Source organism: Agelaius tricolor, unplaced genomic scaffold, assembly GCF_023055355.1.
Source record: "Agelaius tricolor isolate 1412-34295 unplaced genomic scaffold, bAgeTri1.0.p SCAF_1, whole genome shotgun sequence".
In the NCBI taxonomy this organism is placed as follows: Eukaryota; Metazoa; Chordata; class Aves; order Passeriformes; family Icteridae; genus Agelaius; species Agelaius tricolor.
In genome coordinates, this window is record NW_027269261.1 from 98,153,956 (window position 1) to 98,175,516 (window position 21,561).

Below are 21,561 nucleotides of genomic sequence, written 5' to 3' on the forward strand. Positions count from 1 at the left end.
CACTGCATACAGATGTGGAGAACATCAGCAACAACTGACTCTGTCCTGTGGAGAGCACATGTGCCCACATTATGTCCAACACATTTCTAAAAGAACAAACATCAGCTGCACTATTTTGCTCCTCAGTTGGTGACTCTAGGAACTGCCATGTGAGATATCACTTCCACTCTGTGGCCCAACACATCTACCCCACCTTCCCTGCCCTCACTGCAGTGGTGATAGCTGAGGGTTGCATGTGAGGGAGGTACTTCCCACATTCAGTACTGTGGCACCTTTCCAGCCTCCTACTGTGTTTTGAATTCTGCACCTGGTTCAAGATTCCAGGGGCTGGGTCCTCTAAGACAAATAACTGATTTTGTCAGGCCAAACTTTCATAGATGCTAGAGATCCATTGTGCTCCTTTTGACTGGGATAGAATTGATTGTCTTCACAGTGGCTACTATGGAGTTATGTTTTGGATTTGTGCTGAACAATGGGTTGATAATATAGAGATGTTTTTGTTACTGCAGGGCTTACACAGAGCCAAGACGTTTTCTGCTTTTCATGCTGCCATGCTGGTGAAGAGGCTGGGAGTGTTTGGGAGGCTGGGAGGAGACACAGCCAAGACAGGTGACCCAAATGTAGGTTGAGACTGTTTTTGCTGTCTCCCTATCCTTTCTTGTTTTCCTCTCCAGAAAGCTAGGAAGGACAAAGAAAAGCTTTCAAGTTTTGTTTCAACTTAAAATCTTTAAAATCACTTCTGTCCTGCTCGTACCTGACCAACGCCTTTTCCTTCTCTTTGTGGACTGAGACTCTTGAACTAATGGATCACAAACAGTTCCTGACAGTGGGGATTGTTTGCTCATGCTACATAATGCAAACAGAAAAGACACAACTCTTCCTGATTTTTTTGACTGATTGGTTTAGGAAACTGAATTGTTTCTCCCTAGAATGTTAAGTAAAAATATTCCAAGAATTTTCCTATGAACTAGTTGGAGAGGCATTCAGGATCCTGAGATTTTACTGAAGGCAACATCTGAATACATTTTCTGAAATGAGTAGGTGAAGTTATCACTCATTTCTGAGGGGGAAAAATCACCACTTACATACAACTGGTGCTACCAGCTTTGTGTAGGGAAGCTGGAAGTATCAAAGGAAGCACCAGAAATCATAAAAAAGCCTGGTTTCAATCACCACAGAGAGATGTGCTCTGTATTTTGGGATAATATACTGAAATAAAATGTTGCATTATTGGATTGAGTTTAATACATGATATATTATTTTGTTCTTTAGTTCCACTGTCTGGATATTGCACACACATTTGACTAGATGCTTACAGAAGGGGCACAAGGCTGCCAGCTTGATAAATGGGAATTCTTATAAAACATAATCAGAGGGAAGAATCATCAAATCTCATTGAAAGAATAGATGAAAACTACTTTTACTGAAGTTAGGATGACAAAATTGTCACAGATACCAATGGCAGTAGAATAAGTTTGATGATCTGGTGTGATTAAACATCTCAGAGATCCAGAACTTTCTTCAAGGATGGAAGTTAGAGAACTAATCATTATTCAATCTCCTGAAATCATGTCCAAATCCAGGTAGATAAAGCCTTCCTTGCTGCTGGAGAAGTATTAAACTGACAAGATCAGTGGAAGGAGTATCATTTACCAAACGTGAATTTCCAATGCAGATAAAGGTGTGGGAGAAGTGGCTAAAAAGGTGGAAAAACCCATTAGAGGTTGCTGCTGGCTGGATACCAATGATAAAAGCAAACACAGTTTTCATCTGAAAACCACTTAATTTAAAACACCTGACTCATGACAGACTATTGATTAGTTAAGCACCCTCAGCTAAAGCCGACTACTTTTTGTTGGGTTTATTCCAAAACGCTTGCCAAGTCCTGGTTATGCAAAAATTATCCCGTTTGGAAGGACATGAGTACATCACAGCTCTCTAGGATTTGCAATGGGAATTAGGCTATTAATCCATCAAATCCAGTTGCCTGCTGGTGAAGATAACTAATTCCTGAAACTTAGAAAAAGTAGAAAAATAAAAGAAAACCAAGCCACCAAGAACCCAACATAATCATGAGCACCTAACTAATTGCATAGTCCTCTACATATTTATTTGTTTAGATTTATAAATGATAGGAATTGACTCAGCATTACAGAACTTTCATAATTTAAAAACTCACAGTGTCAAAGTTTAAATTATGAAATATTCCTAACCAAATACAAATACAAATAAAAATGGTCCAAATTAAAAAAGAAACAAAATAATAAAAACTACAGAAATATATTTTGAATAAGCTAAGAGAAGAGATATTCTCCGAAGGGATGGATGAAAAAAGTATAAGTTTGCTCTTGCTCTTGCACCATCTGATAAGAGATAATGTCACATTCTCCAAAAATATCACACATACATTTTCAAAAGAAGTGACACTGGTGTACATGCAGACCTTGCTGCATCACATCTTATTGGGAATATTTCAGGGCTCATATCACTTTAAAAATGGACAAATCTCCAAGAACAACCCCAGTCTTCATATTTTCTAATATATTCAATATCTAATATTAAATAATATGCCTAGAAAAGATATCTTTCAGAATACAAAAGCACATGTTTCTCCCTCAAAACCTCAGACTATTTTATGTAAGCTTTATCTAAATTTTAGATGTTTCACAAATTTACTTTTCAATCTAGATTCCAAATCATATTGAAAGCAGTACATATATGTAGCACTGAACTTCTCCATAAAAAACACTAAGAGAAATGCCAAACAAGTGGCAAATACAAAATGCATTTGTTTGCAACTACTTCACACATTCCTCCCAAATACCTGAATAAAATATTTTAATCACATTGTTAAATATGCAGCATGGTGCTGGAGTTTTTTTTTAGCAGTCTAATTACACTCAACTGTGCCTTTGATATTCTGGACTGGAACAGTGAAATCAGAGCATGTGCTCTAAATACACAGTACTGAAAGTAACTCATACAAAAAATTATAAACAAAGCGCTGTATCACTCCTGTATAAGCAAAATACTGTGAAGAGAAAACAAAGAATGTGGTCCAAATCTTTTGCATTTTATGTGCTCCTAATAATGCATAATAGGAAGTATGTAGTTCATTCCACAGATTTAATGGAAATTGAATACTATGATGTTACTGGCAAATTATGATTCTTTGCAGAGGCACAGACCATGGTACTACTTGTATTTGGAAAGATTTCTAGTATCATGTCCAAAGTTTCTCATTTCTGTACTACAATGCTGTTTCTCAGCCATCAGTGTGCTGGTGTAAATCCAAGCTCAAGGATAAAAACACTCACAAAATCACAAAAATCATGCAATTCTAACACTGTAGATAAGTCTGTATTGTAAGACATCTATAATATACCTGGATAAGAAGTACAACATCACCTTTAAAAAACAATAACCTGGCAACCATATAGGGATCCTTCTTGAAGCACTTAATCTGCATCGATGCAGAGGTCACTTTGACCTTAATGGGAAATTTACTGTGAAAGATTAATGCAGCAAATTACAACTGCAAAAACTTGGGATCAATTTTAAACCACAGCTGGATTTTACCAGTTTGCTTTCTTAGAGCAACATTTTATTTTTTGCTATAGAAGGGAAACAGATATTTATTTTTTGCTATAGAAGGGAAACAATTTTATCGACTAAAAATGCAGAAGACTAATAGTAAGATTTCACTGCTTAGTATACAGCCATTATTTTAATGAACTTAAATGAAAATTTGAGCCTACTAAAATGAAGATTGCTGTGGGGATCACACTTGAAAATTGTATTTCTCCCTGCAGTAACAGAAATGGCAGTCTTCCTTAGTTATTTGTCTCATCGTTTACCCACTTGCCTGTTGCTCAGCAACTACCATGAAGGAACTACAGTCCTTAGCCATTCTAATTTTAACTTTGAAAAAGCGAATTAAAATTACTATGTGAGTAGTCTCTTTCTGGTGAGATATTGCAGTATTTCAGTTTTTATATCTGCATAAAGGAAGCCAAGTGACTGGAGAATTCAGTACTTCCAGTCTGTCAAAGGTTCATTTTCTCTGTCCTTGTATCAACCCGTTTACTGACCAACTATTTCAATATTGTTAGGTACTTCATAATATTTGAGCTATAGCAATAGAAGCAAAAATCTGTCACTTACATTCTTGAATCATCCCACAGCACACAGTAGGGATTCAACGTGCCCTAAGAAGAAAACAAACAGACCTATTAGTTACCAATATGCAAAAATATTTGTCATGCTTGACCTAAAAATTTGTTTGGGTTTCCTCCTACAAGATGATCCTCATACTCTGATGAATTGATGCCACTAAAATGGCAAAAGCTTAATATCCTATAATTCTTATAGGATATTCTGAAGTCACTTGAACCTCAGAGCAGATAATATGTGCATTCTCTGCTTAGATAAGGAAAGCATAAAGTTGTCTATTTGGTATATCTTAGTGGAAGTACAATATGAAATAATAGTTAACCTGTTAGGAGACTTGTCTGAATATTTCTGTTATTTTTAGAGGAAGAACTTTAGACCCCTTAGGAACTAGGATGTCAAAATCAGTAATGGATTTAAAAAGCTTAAGCATATATTGGGCAAAATGTCTTGAGGTTGGGATTTCAGATTTCCAGACCCCACATTCAGTTGTCAAAGGTTTTGTCAATTAGGTCCTCAATCAGCAGAGGTTTTCTCAAAATATAGGGGTTTTTTTGTTTGTGGTTGAGCTTTACAATACTGGCTCCCACCTCTTCAAAGTCTGTGGAAAATTTCTGATTTGATTTAGAACAGAATGGGAACCTAGTATTTTATTACAAATCACTGAACAATGGCGAACTTTTTGGGAAATTGAATAATCTGTAAAATTGTTCATGTTTATTTTGTTGCCTAGGAAATGTAGAGACAAAATAAAAATTCCCTCAGATTGACTTAGAAGTACTCAAAACGGCTGCACTGTATTCCTGTTCACCATAAGCATTAGATGTTCCCAGGAGTCAGAACTACATAAAAAATTATATAAAATTTGGAATTAAAATATATTTTTAGAAAATCATAAGTGATTTGAAGAAACAGGTGGAATTCACTATTTTTGGATGTCGATGCTAGTGGTGTGTGTAGATGCAGTAGATATAAAGGTACTTTCATATAAAAAAAGATCACCTTAATATTTTATTCTCAAAAATTATTTATTTATAGAAAAACATAGCAACCTGTAAAATAAGAATCTATTAAATATTTAAATTATTCCATCTACCTCTTTGTCAAAGACAAAAAGGTCCTTTTGGAGGTGCTCATGAGAGCGGCATTTAGGGAATTTTTGAACCTCTACTTCAGTATTTTGCTGACTGCATTGAATTTTATGAGTAGAATATAAATATTTAAGACCAACATATACTTATGGCACTTTATATTTACATAGCACTGTACAAACATAAATAAAGGATGCTCCATCCCCTGAAGTATTTATAATATAAAGAAGAGGAAGGGGAAGAGGGCACAGGACAAAGCAGTGGATAATAGGGCAATTGAGATTCAGAGACCAGGTCCTGCATCACTTGCCAGGAGGTTTCAGGTACATTGATGGACTAAGAGATAGAAGTGTAAGAATTAGGAACAAAAGAATATCAGAGCAGAATTAAATTTTCTTTAAAATGTAATTTTACAAAGATTATTAATTTGTATCATATGTCTAGGTGAAGAAGTTTTACTTAAAATCTGATACAGCTATATGCATATTAAAAACATACTTCTATAGCTGCATACTTCTATAGCTGCATCATAGTAAGGCTCTGCATCTCTCAGATCTAAGACTTGCTTTTCCCAGCAATGGACATAGTACAGTTCATGCTTGCTATTCCCACAATGCAAAAAGAAGAATACAAAAACATTTCAGCAAAAAATGTCCATTATAAAGTAATCTACAAAATAGAGGGGAATAAAAACCTTTGCAGAAAACTGAAACACGATAAAATTGCTGTCAGATCACACACTTTGCTCTCTTTGAAATGTGTTCAAATGAAAAGAAAGAGTTTGTTTGGCCATTGCAGTCACTAATGAGAGATTAGGCAGAAACATGGGAGGCAGGATAAATATTACTCCTGTTCCGCAAGAAAGTCTTGTGGGAGGGTTTGTTCCACCAGAAGTGGCAGCTTGTAACAGCACAGCACCTTTCCAAACTTCTTCCTCTTTTGATACTTGATCAAATACCCTTCAAGCACTGCAGGGACTACAAAGAGTTTGTTTCTGTATTTGCTTCTTTGCCTTTAATCTGTTGCTCCCTTTTCCACGGCCTTTCTGGGGTACCTCTTGGCAATGCTGCACTGCTGTTGTAGAGCTGCCCCCAACAGCCATGGCTGTCTGTGAGGGCAGTGCTCTTGCTGGCTAATTCCTCAGCTGCAGCTAAGGAAGCAGCTACTGTGTTCAGTAGTGTTTTCAACTGCTGTAGCACTGATTTATACACCACAGTACATTATTTGGATATCTCAAAAATGGGCATATGTCTGTGAGTGTGTAGGTGTATGTATCTCTGTCTGGCATATAAAACTGAACTTTTGAGATGTGATTGGCAGCTTTGACAGTGATCCAGCACCGTGCCAACTGTGTTTTGTAGCCAGGGTTTTCAGTCACATTGAAAGTTTCCTGTCCTATGCTACTGCTGGCCTGTTATTCCAGTGGCCCTGGAGTAAACTTCTGTGCTGTCAGAAGGTGAGTTCATATTCTCTCTAGAGCAAATAGGATTCTGTTTGAGTTATGCATTTTTGTAAAAGATTGCTTTGGTGTCCCTTTAATCAATCTAATAAATCTACTGGAAAAATGTGGCCACTATTCCTCTACATGTTCACAGTTTAAGACCAAATACCACATTCTCTAAATCACAGATCACAGAATATTCTGAATTGAAAGGGGTCCACAAGGATTATCAAGCCCAACTCTTAAGCGAATGGCCATATGGGGATTGAACCCACAACCTTGGTGGTATTATTTGTTATTAGCACAATGCTCTGACCAACTGAGCAATGATGCATTGCAACCCACATTCCACTCTGGTCAGCTTCCTTTTATATTCATATTTATTTACAAATCCAAATACCATGCAACATATTTCAAACAGCACATGCAATTGTGGTTTGCACTTCCTCTAAAAGATAATCCTCCAGTTTTTTTAATATACCAGATAAAAAAATTAAGACATTATTATAAATTTTGAATAAATTGGTATTTTAAGCCTGATTTTAATCGGCCATATTAACTCTTTAAATAATCCATTTGCCCATCTTTTTTCATAATATCTTATCTACTTAATTTAGGCAATAGATAAGGATGTAAAAGAGCAAATGTGTGGATATACTCCTATGTACTAGTAGGCATGCTCTACAAAATGTTTAAAAATATCATCATTAAATCAATTTGCAAACAAACTGTTCTGAATAAATGAACAGCATTTGTAAGAACAAAGGTTTGGAAAGAACAAATATAATACTGAGACATTAAAAAAAATTAGATGAAAGAGAACATATTTTCTCTTTAATAATTAATCTATTTAACTGACATAATGTTTAATCTGTGAGCCATTAATATATAATGTTCCAATATTAAAGATATTTTAACAATGGTTTTATCTTGCTGTATGTACATGAAACACATTCTATGGAAATATATTATAATAGAATAAATCCTTACTTTCAGCTGAAAAAATTGCAGCAAATTGGATTCTAAAGGAACACTCAAATTTACAAATTATTATTTCTGTGCATCTACAGCCTTATTTCTTTAGTTCCATTTAAGGGAAAAAGTTTCTTAATGAAGTCTTGAACACAAGTGACAAAATGTTTAAAGATTTTAAAATTATATAACTGATTTTGTATTCACAGATTTTCTGAAGCAATATATTGTCCTTGTATCTGCCAATCCAACTTGTATATTCAGATGGATTGAGATCCTACATAAATATAGCATGCATGAAAATTTGATCCAAGCACTTGATGCTTCTCTGGATTATAAGATGAAAACTGAACCAAAAAAGAGAAATTATCTGATATGTATTGGAAAGGTTATTATAATTTTGCTTTGTCAAGACACTAGCTCATACAATATTAATTAATATTCTGTTACTGAAAGATTGCCAAAGCAAAGTGACAATCAGTGTCTCTAATCTGATCTTTTGTAACAATGAAGTTTAATTTCCAAGTTTTTCAAACTTGGAAAAAACTTGCTCTGTAAATTAATCAAAGGGATTGATAAAAAAGAGTTGAAAAAGAAAGTGCTCTCCAAGAATTTTGTAGAATATCACCTTTTGGGGTGAGCAGTTCAAGCTTTTATTAGTCTATTCTTGCCTGTGTGGTGCTTTTTTTATTAGCTTGTGTTTGGTCTAAATATTTTCAATGCTTAGGAGTTTTATTTTTTTATTTATTTACATTGCTTACAAGTATTATTTTCTTATATAATTTTAAAACTTCTTTTCCTGCATGTAACCAATGTAATGAGAAGTGTTTTCTTACCTGTTACCCCACATGCCACCTTACCTGTTACTTTTGCAAGCAGTGATTTCAGCTTCAAAATATGTCATACTCTGAAATTTGTGTAATAGCCCCTCAAGCATTGTTAAAATAATTATTATAAAATCTAGCATTGAAAATTACCATAAATTCTTCTTAATAATGGTCTTAGTAAAATCAAAATAAGTAGTCTGTTTCAAAGGTGATTGATTTTTCCCCCGGTGTAAAGGATTAATTTGTGTTTACTTCAGCAAATATTTTGTAATATCTTTAGTAAAATACCGGAAAGAAAGTAAAAGTTATGTAAAAGTTATGTTTCTTCTAATATAGACAATGCAATTTAGGTTTGAAGGAAAATAAAACAAAACAGAAAATGATATCTACATGTCCTAAACCATCTTATAAATAAATTTAAACAGAGAACCATAAAATCCCAAATCGACACAATTCTTCATCAATACACTTTTGGTATTGTTGAAAGGTAATGAGTCAGATCAGCTTATGTTCTTCTGTTCCTTTTTCTCTGCCAAACTGTCATTAAGATGTTCTTTGCACTGGTATTTTTCTGGGAACTGAATGGCAGGTCATAATGACCATTGATGGTGAATAGTTTTTCTAACCTTGAGTAAAATGTTAATGAAAGATCTAGAGTTTAAAAAGTTTTCTTCATACTTTTGACCAGATTCACTACTTCAATTTTGCTACTGAATGAAATATTTGGAACTTCTCTAGGTGAATTGTACCTGTATGACCACTTGAGTAACCGGTTTTAACTTAAAAATAACAGCTTTAAAGATTTTTGCATACCAATACTATTTTCAAAAGCTTGAGTAATTGTCTCTTCTGACTCTTTATGACTTTATTCAAAGCAAATGCTAGCTATTAACAACATAAACAGAGAGAGTTTATATATTGTGCCTTCACACAAATAAGCCCCATGCCTGCTCTTTAACATTATTTTCCCAGTATTGTATATGACAAAAATTTTCCACAAAAGATGTATTTCATTCTCCCTGTGAGCACTGGGAGACTGCTAAAAACAGAAAGGAAAAAAATCTTTGTATCTTCATATATTTGGAAATAAAGTCCTTTTTTTCACATTTATAACCTTTTTAATATGAGATTAAAGCCTAAAAAGTATAGAATTTAAATGATGAATTTAAATGAATTTTAAACAAAAAATCTCAGGCATTTATGAGGATTGTTAGCTAAATTGGAACCCAAGCATTTTTTCAGTATGCTACAATGGGTTAAGTAAAAACTGGCTTCTGTAAAATAATGAAAGAAAGGAAGAAAGAGCCTGAAGAACTATTACAGCTCTATGACCTGTGCAGGGAGCAAAAGGTTAAGTAGCCAGTACAATAATACATTTTCAATTGTAATCATGAATGCATTTAATGGAAACTAGAAATTGCTGTTTAACAAAAACCCTCAACATTCACAATACAGCAATTAATTTTGTTTTGTTTATAAGGATGCATGAAAGAAGCACACATTCCTTTCGAAGATGGTTACACTGTTCCTGGGCTTAAATTTTAGAAGTTAAACTGCTTTTTATTACCTGATAATTAAAACATCACTTTTCTCTCATGTGATCTGGCAAATACTCTTGTAAAAGCATATCAACTATCCTTGTACTTACATTAGACAGGTGGGCCAGTTCTATCTCCAGGAAAGAATCTGTAGTTTTAGGTTCAGGTCGTATAGTAACAACAATGATTTTTGAATTAACAACTGTAAAATTCCTGTAAGAAAATGCAAAAATGGAAAATTTAAGTGTTCATAAGGTTAAATGAGACCTCTAACACTACATCTTAAGATTTCATCAGGTATTTTCTGTGACTTAATTGACAAATATTAAGGGAGAATATAATTTGTTGAAAATGGTGAAAACACTTATTTCCAACTGTACTCCACACGTTGAAGACTGAAAAGCACCAATGATGCAGAACTGCAATTCCTTAAATTACTACTTATCGATTAGAAGAATGCATTGGTAACACAAATATTCTGTGCATGTTTGAGTGTATCTCATCTATACTAGATATGTTTTATAAAAGACAGTCATTTTTCTTCCCAAGTGCTGTGCTGGGTTTTTTTCTGACCGTTAATGGTAGGATTGTGAAAATGGATGAGTGCAATGGGAGACTGTACAGTTCTGTTGATTCTGTGCTCATGGAAAAAACATACCTGTTTCCAATTCTAAAAAAATTGTATTTGGTATATGAGTGGGTAATTTCATCAGCTAAATACTGTTCAGAATTTAAACCACAATTGTGCCCTGACTGAAATCTTGCCAAAACAAATGAAATTTTTTCTCATATGTGAGATTAGATTTGGTCTTATGCTAGGTTACACAGGTTACACAGAATAATAGCTTTCTGTCAATTTTTCTAATGCATCATCAATTTATTTTTTCATGTAAAATGTGGAATGCTATGTATCATAGCAACCTTTCAGGACAGACCTAGTAATGCCAAGGTTATGCTAATACAGCCATAAAGAAATGTTGACATGTTCATGTCTGAGATCCTTGCTTCTTATGACCCCATCAGGTCGAGAATGACCATCGGTTATCAGCCTGACTGTTTCTGGTGATCATTATGGTGTTTACTTTGTGTGTAATGCAGCTTGCTGCACCTCACAGAAATGTCATCAAAGGATGTTATCCAAGGATGTTATCAAAGAAGAAACAAAACAGTTTAGATCTATTTATAATAGACAGTATAAATATTCGTGTGCTTCTGTTGTTCCTTAATTGCTTATTTTCTCTAGGGAGTTTGTATTTAGGAGAGAATTCCATTTTCCTGGATCATTGGAACAGAAATTGCCATGGCTACAGTAATAGAAACTTAGCTCAGCAGGCATTTCATTCAGCACAAGGAATGAAATTGTCCTTCTGGGGCAAGGTATGAGTTCTAGTCCAATTTTACTCAGCCAAATCACATAATGTAAATATAATGGAACGGACTTTCTATTTTACTTAACTCCTATTTCTTCACTTTGGTTAAACTTTAAATCTCACACACTATTGACAAAAACGTATCTATCAGGTTAAAATTTAAAGTTTAGCTAATTTTCAGAGCATTCTGTTGAGTTATAGTAGCTGAATATCTGTAATTATTGAAATAGAACCAACCTTCCCCAAAGTAAATAAAACTCTAAATAAATATAATACTTGATTTCTCTAACACATCATGACAAGAGAAAATGGCACTTACTATTTATTCAGAGATTACATCAATTTTGGAAATTCATGGAAAGTGTTGTAAATACTGCTACTTCAATACTCTTTTACAGTCTTCGTCATTTAAAATGTTTTCCTTGGTCTATCATCTCCTTTTCTAACAGTTCTAACAGTTCTGGGGTGAGATCTGAAGGCACATCGAAGTACCTAGTTTGTAACTTCAGTATGTTCATTTTACCTCAGTCTCATTAAAACTCCACCAATCCCCTTACATTCTCAAGAGCCCCTAGCAAACTGTTTCACAAGAAAATAAATATAACTGCCTATATCACTGTGAAATGAAAACTGCATCCCTCATCGCTGTCCTGTCTGGGCTGAATGCCTACTTGCATATTTCATATTTAACGGCTTGGACAGTCCCTGGAAGAATACAATCTGTCAAGTACATTCTAAACTCACCTAGTTTATTAAGATGCCTCTAAATTAAAGCTCAAAGCTTTGTAGTAAAAAAAAATTTAAAAATTTGAAAAAAATCTCAAAACCACTGGTGCAGTGTTGCTGCTATCTCTGTTGAAGATATTTTTTGTAAAAAACAGCCTAGTTTTGAGAACACTTATACAGGAATTTAAGTAATCAGATTTTACAAAATGTCCTTGGACATTTTAGCTTCAGTCCCTCTAATGTTGCGAATGACATAGAATGGTGATGATCCATCTGACACTTGGGAAAGTGCATTGTATTACAGATTTTTTGTAGTGGAGAGTGACTCCACCATTAAGCTTCTTCTCCTTCATCAAAAATAATCTAAAATTCAACTTAAATGAGAAATGAAGTTTTACAGGATGGTGCTCAGCTGACAGTCCAGAAAGATGCTCATCAGGGTTAAGTTTTGAAATAAATTATTCAAAAACAATCGATTAAATTTCTTGGAAACTATGGCTGAATAAATCCTTGAAGATTCAAGATAGCAAAGTGATGGAGTAAAAGCTCAAGAAATGCTTTCAGAGCTGGTGTCCTAGAGCATTTTTCTGATGTGAGTTAATAATGATATTAATAAAAGAGTTGTTTGATTAAGCTGTTTTCCTATCAGGGTATATACAGTTTGAGCATATTCTTTTATATAAGAGAAATCATATTGATCCTATGTGGCATGAAATTCATGTCTTCTTCTCTTTTTAGAATGAATCTGTTACTTAAGAAAAATGAAGTTATGAATAAGGCATGTTGTTATCCCAAGACAGCATGATCGAAGCTATAGATCAATGTGTAAAAGTTGAATGCATTACAGAAAAATTACAGATGCTAAATCTGTAATGTGATGCAATAAAAGCCTGTGTGAGGTACATCCTTAGTCTAACAAAGCTGACCTAAAGAAATTTAAGGGGCTTTTTTTGGTTGCACAGCCCCTGAAGTTCAGGGTTAGAAACAACGTTTCAAATGGGGGGAAATAACATTTCAGTGAAAAAAATTTTAGCAAGAAATTCATGGTGGCTATTTTAGTGATGAAAAAAACCTCTTGATACAGCAAAATCATTGATTCTTTATTTTTCTTATTTCTTACAGGAAAAGTTAAAAAACTATTTTATATTATGGCAACATGCAATGTATTCCTTCAGAGTGCTCAAGAGAGAAATTATAGATAATATCTTTTAGATGAGTATTGTACTGAGAATCAATTTTCTGTGAACTTAACAATAACATAAATGTGCTCAGGGGTGCAAGAGCTATGGAAATAATACTCAGTCTACAGTTCTGAAAATATTTGATATTTCAATATCTGCTATGAAAAAATCCACAAGACATTACAAGAACAGTGCAATGCAGGAAAATACATTAGGAAATGGAATCAGATGAAGTTTATTTACTTGTGCATGGAAAAAAACCCCATTCTTCCATTTTTATAAGGAAGAACCTTTTTTTTTTTTTCCTAAACTCTCATTTAAATACTCATGGCAAAATTCTCTGAATGTACATGTACCCATAGGAATAAACACAAGTCCAAAAACTTCTATATTAATGCAGTAGCAAGTTCTTATCTCACACTGTGTTTAGTAATTTCCAGTAGACTCTATGCTAGTAAAACTCAGAAAAATCAACCACATATGGTAAAATGCAGCTAATTTTGGATTTGTGAAATATATTGTACAGGCTGCTCTAGATAATGAAATCCGCATTTTACTCACAGAACACCTGTGATGTAGCAGATTGCAATTCTGTGGTTATGTACTTTGGAAGACTTTCCCTAAAAATATACTGAGATTTTTAAAATTGTTTGTTTGTTTATTTTTAAAAAGCAGTTTCTTGTGATGATGCAGAAGTTTGCATACCTCTGAGTGATAAAATTAAGGAATGCATTGGAATGTATGTTGTCTTTATTCTGCTGGAAACTACAACCAAATATTTTCTTTATTCCCACCCTAACTCCTGTACAGCCAGGAACTGAAATCACATGGGAACTGGTAAAGCTTTCTAGATATCTAACTTCAGCTGGTAGAAATCACCTTTATTATTAGGTTATCAGGTGTAAATGATGTGGCCTTCAAACTCAATCATGAGATCATTTTACTTACTTTACCTTGGTTTAATATTTTTTCATCTTTATTTTCACCCTTGCTATATATTTAACTGTCATTTTACTTAGAAATTCATCACATAAGATACTTATCCAGAATGTTTTTTTTTAATTCCAGTGTTGTGCACTTCAAGGCATCATGTAAAAAATAGATGATGTTACATTCCTGCACATCTTACAGTGTTTGCTCCATAGAGAACAATAATGCAGTGAACCGTATCATTGTGTTCAACACTAATATGGTTATTACAATAATATTTATTACAGTTAAGCAAGATTAGTAGAAAGAGTAGCTAATATAAACCTGTGTAAGATATTTTTTCATTGCAAAATGTGAGCAAACTAGAATATACCTTTTCCAAATGCAGTGAGATATATAGAAACCTTCATTCATTTACCCAAACAAGTGTAAAATAATAAAAAACAGACCATAATAAACATCACTTTAAAACCTGCATGTCAGTTCAAATTTTCACGGAGTGTAAGAACTCAACAAATTCAGCACTAACCACAGCTGCAGCTTCTTTTCCAATTTCAAGTTACAGAATCACAGAGTCACCTAATCATCAGCATCATCTAATCACTTGGTTTGAAAAGACACCAGAGATCATCAAATCCAACCTTTAATTGGTCACCACCTTATCAACAAGACCATAGCACTAAGTGCCACATCCAGTCATTTCTTGAATACATCCAGGGCTAGGAACTCCAACACCCCCCTGGGAAGCCTATTCCAATGCTTAAGCATTCTTTCAGTGAAGAAATTCCTCCTGATGTCCAACCTGAACCTCCCACGGCAGAGTTTGAGGCCTTTTCCTCTTGTCCTGCTGCTAAATGCCTATGAAAAGAGCTGAACCCTCACCTGGCTACAAACTCCATTCAGGAAGTTGTAGAGAATGAAAAGAGAACCCCTGAGCCTCCTTTTCTCCAGGCTAAACAAACCCAGCTCCCTCAGCCTCTCTTCACAGGAATTGTGCTTCAAACCCTTCACCAGCTCAGTTGCCCTTCTCTGGACTCGCACCTCAGTGTCCTTCTCGTAGTGAGGGGCCCAGAACTGAACACAGGATTTGAGATGGGGCCTCATCAAGGAGCGAGTCAGAGTACAAGTAGACAATCCCTGCCCTGGTCCTGCTGCTCAGACTATTGCTGATAGAGGCCAGGATGTCCCTGGACTTCTTGGCCATCTGGGCACACTGATGGCTCATGTTCAGCCTGCTATTGACCAACACTTCAAGGTCCTTTTCCACCAGGTAGGTTTCCAGCCACTCTGCCCCAGGCTGTAGTGCTGCACGGGGCTGTTCTGAACCAAGTGCAGGACCCAGCACTTGGCCTTGTTGAACCTCATACATTTTGCCTCAGCCCATTGATCCAGCCTGTCCAGATACCTCTGCAGAGCTTTCCTGTCCTCCAGTAGATCATGATTCAACTTAGTATCATCTGTGAACTTACTGAGGGTGCACTTGATCCCCTCATCCAGATCAATGAAGGCATTAAACAGGGATGACAATACTGAGCCTTGGGGAGCCCCACTAGAGACTGTTCATCAGCTTGAGGTAGTACCATTCCCCACCAGTCTGGGCCTGATCATCCAAGCTAGTTTATTACCTTGTGAAAAGAGTATCTGTCCAAGCCATGGGCTGCCAGCTTCTCCAGGAGAATGCCATGGGAGACAGTATAAAAGGATTTGCTGACATTCTATCTGAATGAACATTAAAATATCTGAATGTGTTAAAATGCATTCAAGAGTATTGAGTATCTTCATTGACAAAAGGATTGAGGGCACCTTCAGCAAGTTTTCAGATGACACCACAGTGTGGCTGACATCCACAGTGGGGAGGGAAGTGATGCCACCAAGAGGGACCTCCACAGGCTTGAGAGCCAGGTTCATGCAAAACTAAGGAAGTTCAACAAAGCTGATGGAAAGGTCCTGTATCTGGGCTGAAGCAATCCCTGGTTGAATCAATACAGTCTAGAGGGTAGAGGGACTGAGAGCAGCCTGTCAAGACATATTGGAGGATATTGTAGATGAAATATTGAACATGAGCAGGCAATGTGGGCTGCATCAAAAGAAGCATGGCCAGGAGGGTGAGGGACACTATTGTGTGCCTCTACTCTGCTCTTGTGGGACACCACTTAGAGTGCTTTGTCCATCTGTGAAATTCCCAGCACAAGAAAGGCGTGAAAGTGTTAGAGCAGGTCCAGGGGAGGGCCATGAAAATGATCACTGGGCTAGAATATCTCTCCTATGAGGAAAGGTTCAGAGGGCTGAGGTTTTTCCTCCTGGAGAAGCCTCCATTGAACACCTTATTGCCAGCTTTCAATTCTTAAAGGAGGCCTAAGATAAAGACCGAGAATTTTTACCAATATCTGTAGTGATAGGGGCAAGGCACAAAGGTTTTAAACTGAAATGGGATAGATGTAGATTACACATAATGAAGAATTTTTTTTTACAAGGGTGCTGAGACACTGGAATAGGTTGCTCAAAGAAGCTGCGGATGTCCTGTCATTACAAGTGTTCAGAGTCATGCTGGATGTGGCTGTGAGCAGCCTGGTCTAGTGGAAAGTGGCCCTGCCCAGGGCAGGAAGTTAGAATTAGATGATCTTTGGAGGCCCCTTCCAACCCAAACCTTTCAATACTATAATTCTATGAAAAAAATTTGAAATTGTGACTTTTTTGAGGTACTATTTTAAGGCCATGAGATCATATTTTGAAAATGACTGCCATGGGCAAAGAAATCCAGCATGATACACTTCCTGATGAGGTAAGAGATGTAAACTTAAAAGTTTCAGTATAGCTTCATTATAAGAAATATATTTCATTAAGGAAATGCAAAGTGCTATATTCCAAACAAAGAAGAGACAAGAGGTACCTGGGTATGTATTATATTTTTATATCACAGATTAATAATTACTTTGATTCCTCATTCACATACATAAAAGTAATAGTGCTAGTTTCCTTTCCACATCTGAGAATTAGATTCAAATAATACTGAACAAATTCAGAGGCAAAGTAGGATACCTTTGTTTTTAAATTTCTAAAGACTTCATTTATTAATAGATATCCACAGATTATTAGACCATTTTGGAAAAGTAAGTTACAAAACCTATCTGTGAACCAGATTGTACAGAGAAGTGGTTAAATTTGCAGTGTAAATAAGTAACCAGCTTAAAGCAGAACAGACAAAAGCAAAAAATTTGGAAACAAAAAAGCACCCATAATCCATAGTGTTTACATTGCTACACTTTATGTCCCTGTTCTGCCCTTGTTCCCACTAGTTGGTATGGTATTGTTTCTAGGAAAAATCCAGTAAGGCACATCAACTTCACCTTCATAATGGATGAAATAAGAGCCCTGAAAGACTTTTCATATAAGCAAATATTCAGAATTTAAAGTTTACACTTTTTTTTTCTGTAAATTAAAACTATTGACATGTGAAAGCTGAAAAGGCATGATCATAGACTGCAGTTTACAATGTAAAGATCTGAAAAGCACATGGCCGTATTGATGCTTTCCTAGGACTGGCAGATTTTTCCTAAGGTCTACCAAAAAGAACTAAATCCAATAAGTCAGTTGTCATGGTTCTTTGAGTATGGGGTAAAAAAAAATCTTTTACAAACATCTCTTCCTTCGTGGCTAATTTGAGAAACTGGTACAATAAATGGAAAGTGCTTAGTGACACTTCAGAAGTGGATGAGCTGTCATTTATACCTTGCCTTAAGCACAGATGGCCCTTGCCAGCACTTTCAGGCTTCAAGGTGTTCTGTCAGGACATCACTGTTCAAATTGTGGCTCTACCTCAGAGACATTTTTGTCCCTAAATTGCAGCTCCTCATTGCACAGCACACTGAAACTTTTCTAGGAAGTAGATTTTAATTTTCTTAGGAATTAGCCTTTTTTGTTTTCAGATAGATTGTGGCAAAAACCTCTTGCTTTTCCATTCTTTGTTTCAAATCCTGACGTTTGGGCTAAGCAGAGTAGGGAAAAGTTTTCTGGTGTCTTCCTTGTTACTATCTTTTCTTCTAATTATTGTGAATTCATTAGCACCTATTGGGACACAATCTGCATGTGCTTCTTGTACTGTAAAAGGGCATTAAAAGACCAGGATCACATAAAATAATATAGTATAAATGGACCACAAAATTATCATAACTGCTAATTAGAAAAGAGGAGGTGAAATATTTATTTCCAAATTGTCTTTTGCAAGTACAGAAAGGAAACAGTGAAACAAGATGCCTTCCTATATCTTTTTGCATGTATATGGCCCACAAAACTGATATACTCCAGCTGTTCAGCACATGCATGTCTTGTTTCGAGAACAGATCTTCTCTATAGCCCTGCTGTCGATTCTGAATACAATTTGCACTGAAAAAATATTTGGAAAACTACTGCTAGAGACTTCTGTAGAAGCAAAGCAGACAAGTTTAATATATCAAGTTCTAATGTCATTACAAGACCATTTGTACTAACTGGACAAACAGTAGACTGAAGCACAACTGGCCTGAGCATTAATGTACATCACTGCATATACTTCTGATCAAACATTTCTGTAATTAAGTTTAATATAGATTACATACAATAGAAATTAAGGCACTTTGATGAAAAGGCTACTTATATCATACAAGTAACTAAGCATGAACAAAAGATTAATACATGCATAAACATTATAAATATAATGAAAAAAATATCCAGCAATACTAATATGCAAATAGCCTTGACTGTCTGCTTTTATTCTTATCTATAGTATATTTATTATCCTGAAATAGTTCAATTCATATTGTATTTATGAAATTTCTTACCTCAAAGTGGGCAAAATGAGTTCTAAATTTTTGTATAGCACGGCTCCAAGTACAAATACAGTTGATTCATCTAGTTCTGAAAAGAGTAAGGAAAAACATTTTAATACTCTCCCAAGCTTTCATCAGCATGAAAACCTCTGAATAACATTTATCTTTGCAATAAAAGTTTTATTTTAAATAAACCATCATAATTTTGAATTATCTCCTAGAAGTCTGTCATAAAAATGTAGCACCATCAGGAGCATATGAAAAGATTTAAACTATCAAAAATCACATTTTCAAAAAATCCATCATTGTATGCTGACATCCATTCTAGTTCATTTACATTTATAATTAAGCATTCTCAAAGAATGTCTGTAAATTCTCTAATGTCAGAGATCTGCACTGCAATGATATTTATAAATTGTACCTGAATTTAGGCTAATTTGCCTGCTGAGCTTCCTTTGGTAAGAGTTATGTTGGAACGACTGTCTGCTGGAACACAGCAGCTTCAGGGGATTTAGCAGAGCTGCACTTCATCTCACCTCATATCAAACAGATTAAATCTTGTGAACAATACTAAGTAAAGCATTGTTTCTTTGGAGTAGAAAATAATGTCTAGGATTTATGCAGCACTTTTTGTTCAAGGTGCTGAAATTAAGCCCATTCATTTCTCTCTAGGATAAACTTATGAGTACTGTATTTCTTTGGAAGAGGAATAAAAGAACTATTCCCATATTATACAGCGATCCCATGAGACAGAGTCACAGTTGCCTTGCTAAAGCTAATAGAAAATTCACATGCTGATATGGTTTTTTACCTGTTGACATGGGAGTGAAGATATTTTTTGGAATGACAACCCTGTCTTCTGAGTTTCGTGCCCAATCAACCATTCCTTTTCTTCCTTTCATGGGGAAATTGATGTCAGTTAAAACAGATGCAGCAGGAAGCTTCTGAATGCTAGCCACTAGTAAGAGAAATCATAAAATCATACAAATTTAAAATTTTGTTTCCTATGTTAAAGCATCAGAGAGTGATAACTGTACAGCAATTACAAAACCTTTAATGACACATTTCAAGTAAAGCAGGAATTCATAGGACAATAACTGGCTCAGAAAGCATAATCTTCTGTTTATTATGCAGTTCTACTATGGATTAATTGTGTGGTATTGATTGTAGCATTTGTCAGTCAGATTCTGATTAAATTTCTTAACAGGGATCATTGAATGTACCAGCTTATACCCTGAAATTCACACATAAAGACATTGTTGTGTCCTCAGAGCAAATTCTAAAATGATCAAATGTGACAATAAAAGTAAGAGGATGCTTAAAATTGCTTTGGGAAACATAACTTCTAGATACAGGCTAATGAAGCAATATAAGAACTTTTATCCTCTATACAGGCACAATTTCAAGATAGATACATTAAGAAGATTAACATATTAAAAGACCTTCTTGTTTTCATACAAAGTGAAGTAGAGCAGTCTAGCACCTTGTGGTGGTTTGACACACCTATTTTTTTTTCTTGAAAGAATAATCTCCATTCTGAACTCTTATTGTATTTTTTCCACCTAAAAAACCCCAATACCCAAACAACATCGGTGTTATGTCTATAACAGATATATCAAGACAGAAGAAATAGGTGTCAAATCTAATAATAGTCAGTTTGGAATTTGGTTTACTCATTCTGGTTTTTTCCCTGTTTTCTAACTCAACTATCTCCTGGAAATCAGTTTCAGCTTTGCTGTGAAATGTAAGTACAACTCCATGGCAACACAGTCAGTGTCTAGTAAGACTCAAACGACTTTAAAGGAATTGACAGGGCTGCAAGTGTTTACATACAGTCAGAGAGATGACAAACACCACATTTGGAGCCTAGCTCCATTCTCAATGTAAGCCACATTGATAGACATTTCCTGTGCAATGTCCTTCCTAATCAATTTATGGAGAGGCTGATGTAGGTGGAAGAGTTTGGATATCAGGACTATACTTTGATCTGCATAATGATTTCACAGCAAGGAATCTGCAAGGGGGTAAAACATAAATATAGTGGGGGACAGCTGTAAAAACAAGAAGAACAACATAATTAAAGTAGAAAACCATGAGGTGTCTCATCAGAACTTTTTATTTGAAAGAAAACTGTAATTCAAATCCAAGAGAAGTGTAAAATTACAAAATTAACAATATTAACTCTACAAATATATTCCTTAATGACTGCCTCTTATTTTCAAATTAGACTGGTTATGTATACAGAATCACACTAATGAGGTGGTACTTCAGGTTGGTTCAAACTTTCCATTATAAAACTACCAGGGCTTTATAATGCTAGTTACAATCCCCTCCAGGCTGCAATTGTCAAATCCATTCCCAGAACTAAGGGGATGCTTAGTCTTGTGAATTTTCAGGTGGTGTGTGGAGGGAATAGAGTTCAGGTGTTTCAGAATTACTGGGGCATAAAATGGATTGCGTGTTTTCACATGCAATCAGTGGTTATACAGAATATATTAACATTGTAAAAA

The 21,561-nt window shown here is 35.2% G+C and overlaps 1 protein-coding gene across 13 annotated transcripts in view; it reads right to left on the minus strand.

The window, feature by feature from the left end:
- ADGRB3 (adhesion G protein-coupled receptor B3) overlaps positions 1-21,561 on the minus strand; it is a 446,577-nt gene that overhangs the window by 170,621 nt on the left and 254,395 nt on the right. For all 13 annotated transcript variants that reach the window (XR_011681988.1, XR_011681987.1, XM_071445405.1 and 10 more), the window contains 4 exons: positions 19,863-20,009; positions 19,064-19,139; positions 10,150-10,252; positions 4,165-4,208 (listed from right to left, as the gene is read on the minus strand). Coding sequence is in view for 11 of the 13 variants with exons in the window: in XM_071445405.1 (XP_071301506.1) it covers positions 4,165-4,208; positions 10,150-10,252; positions 19,064-19,139; positions 19,863-20,009 (370 nt within the window). In the remaining 2 variants the exon portion in view is untranslated. The remainder of the gene's footprint in view (positions 1-4,164; positions 4,209-10,149; positions 10,253-19,063; positions 19,140-19,862; positions 20,010-21,561) is intronic.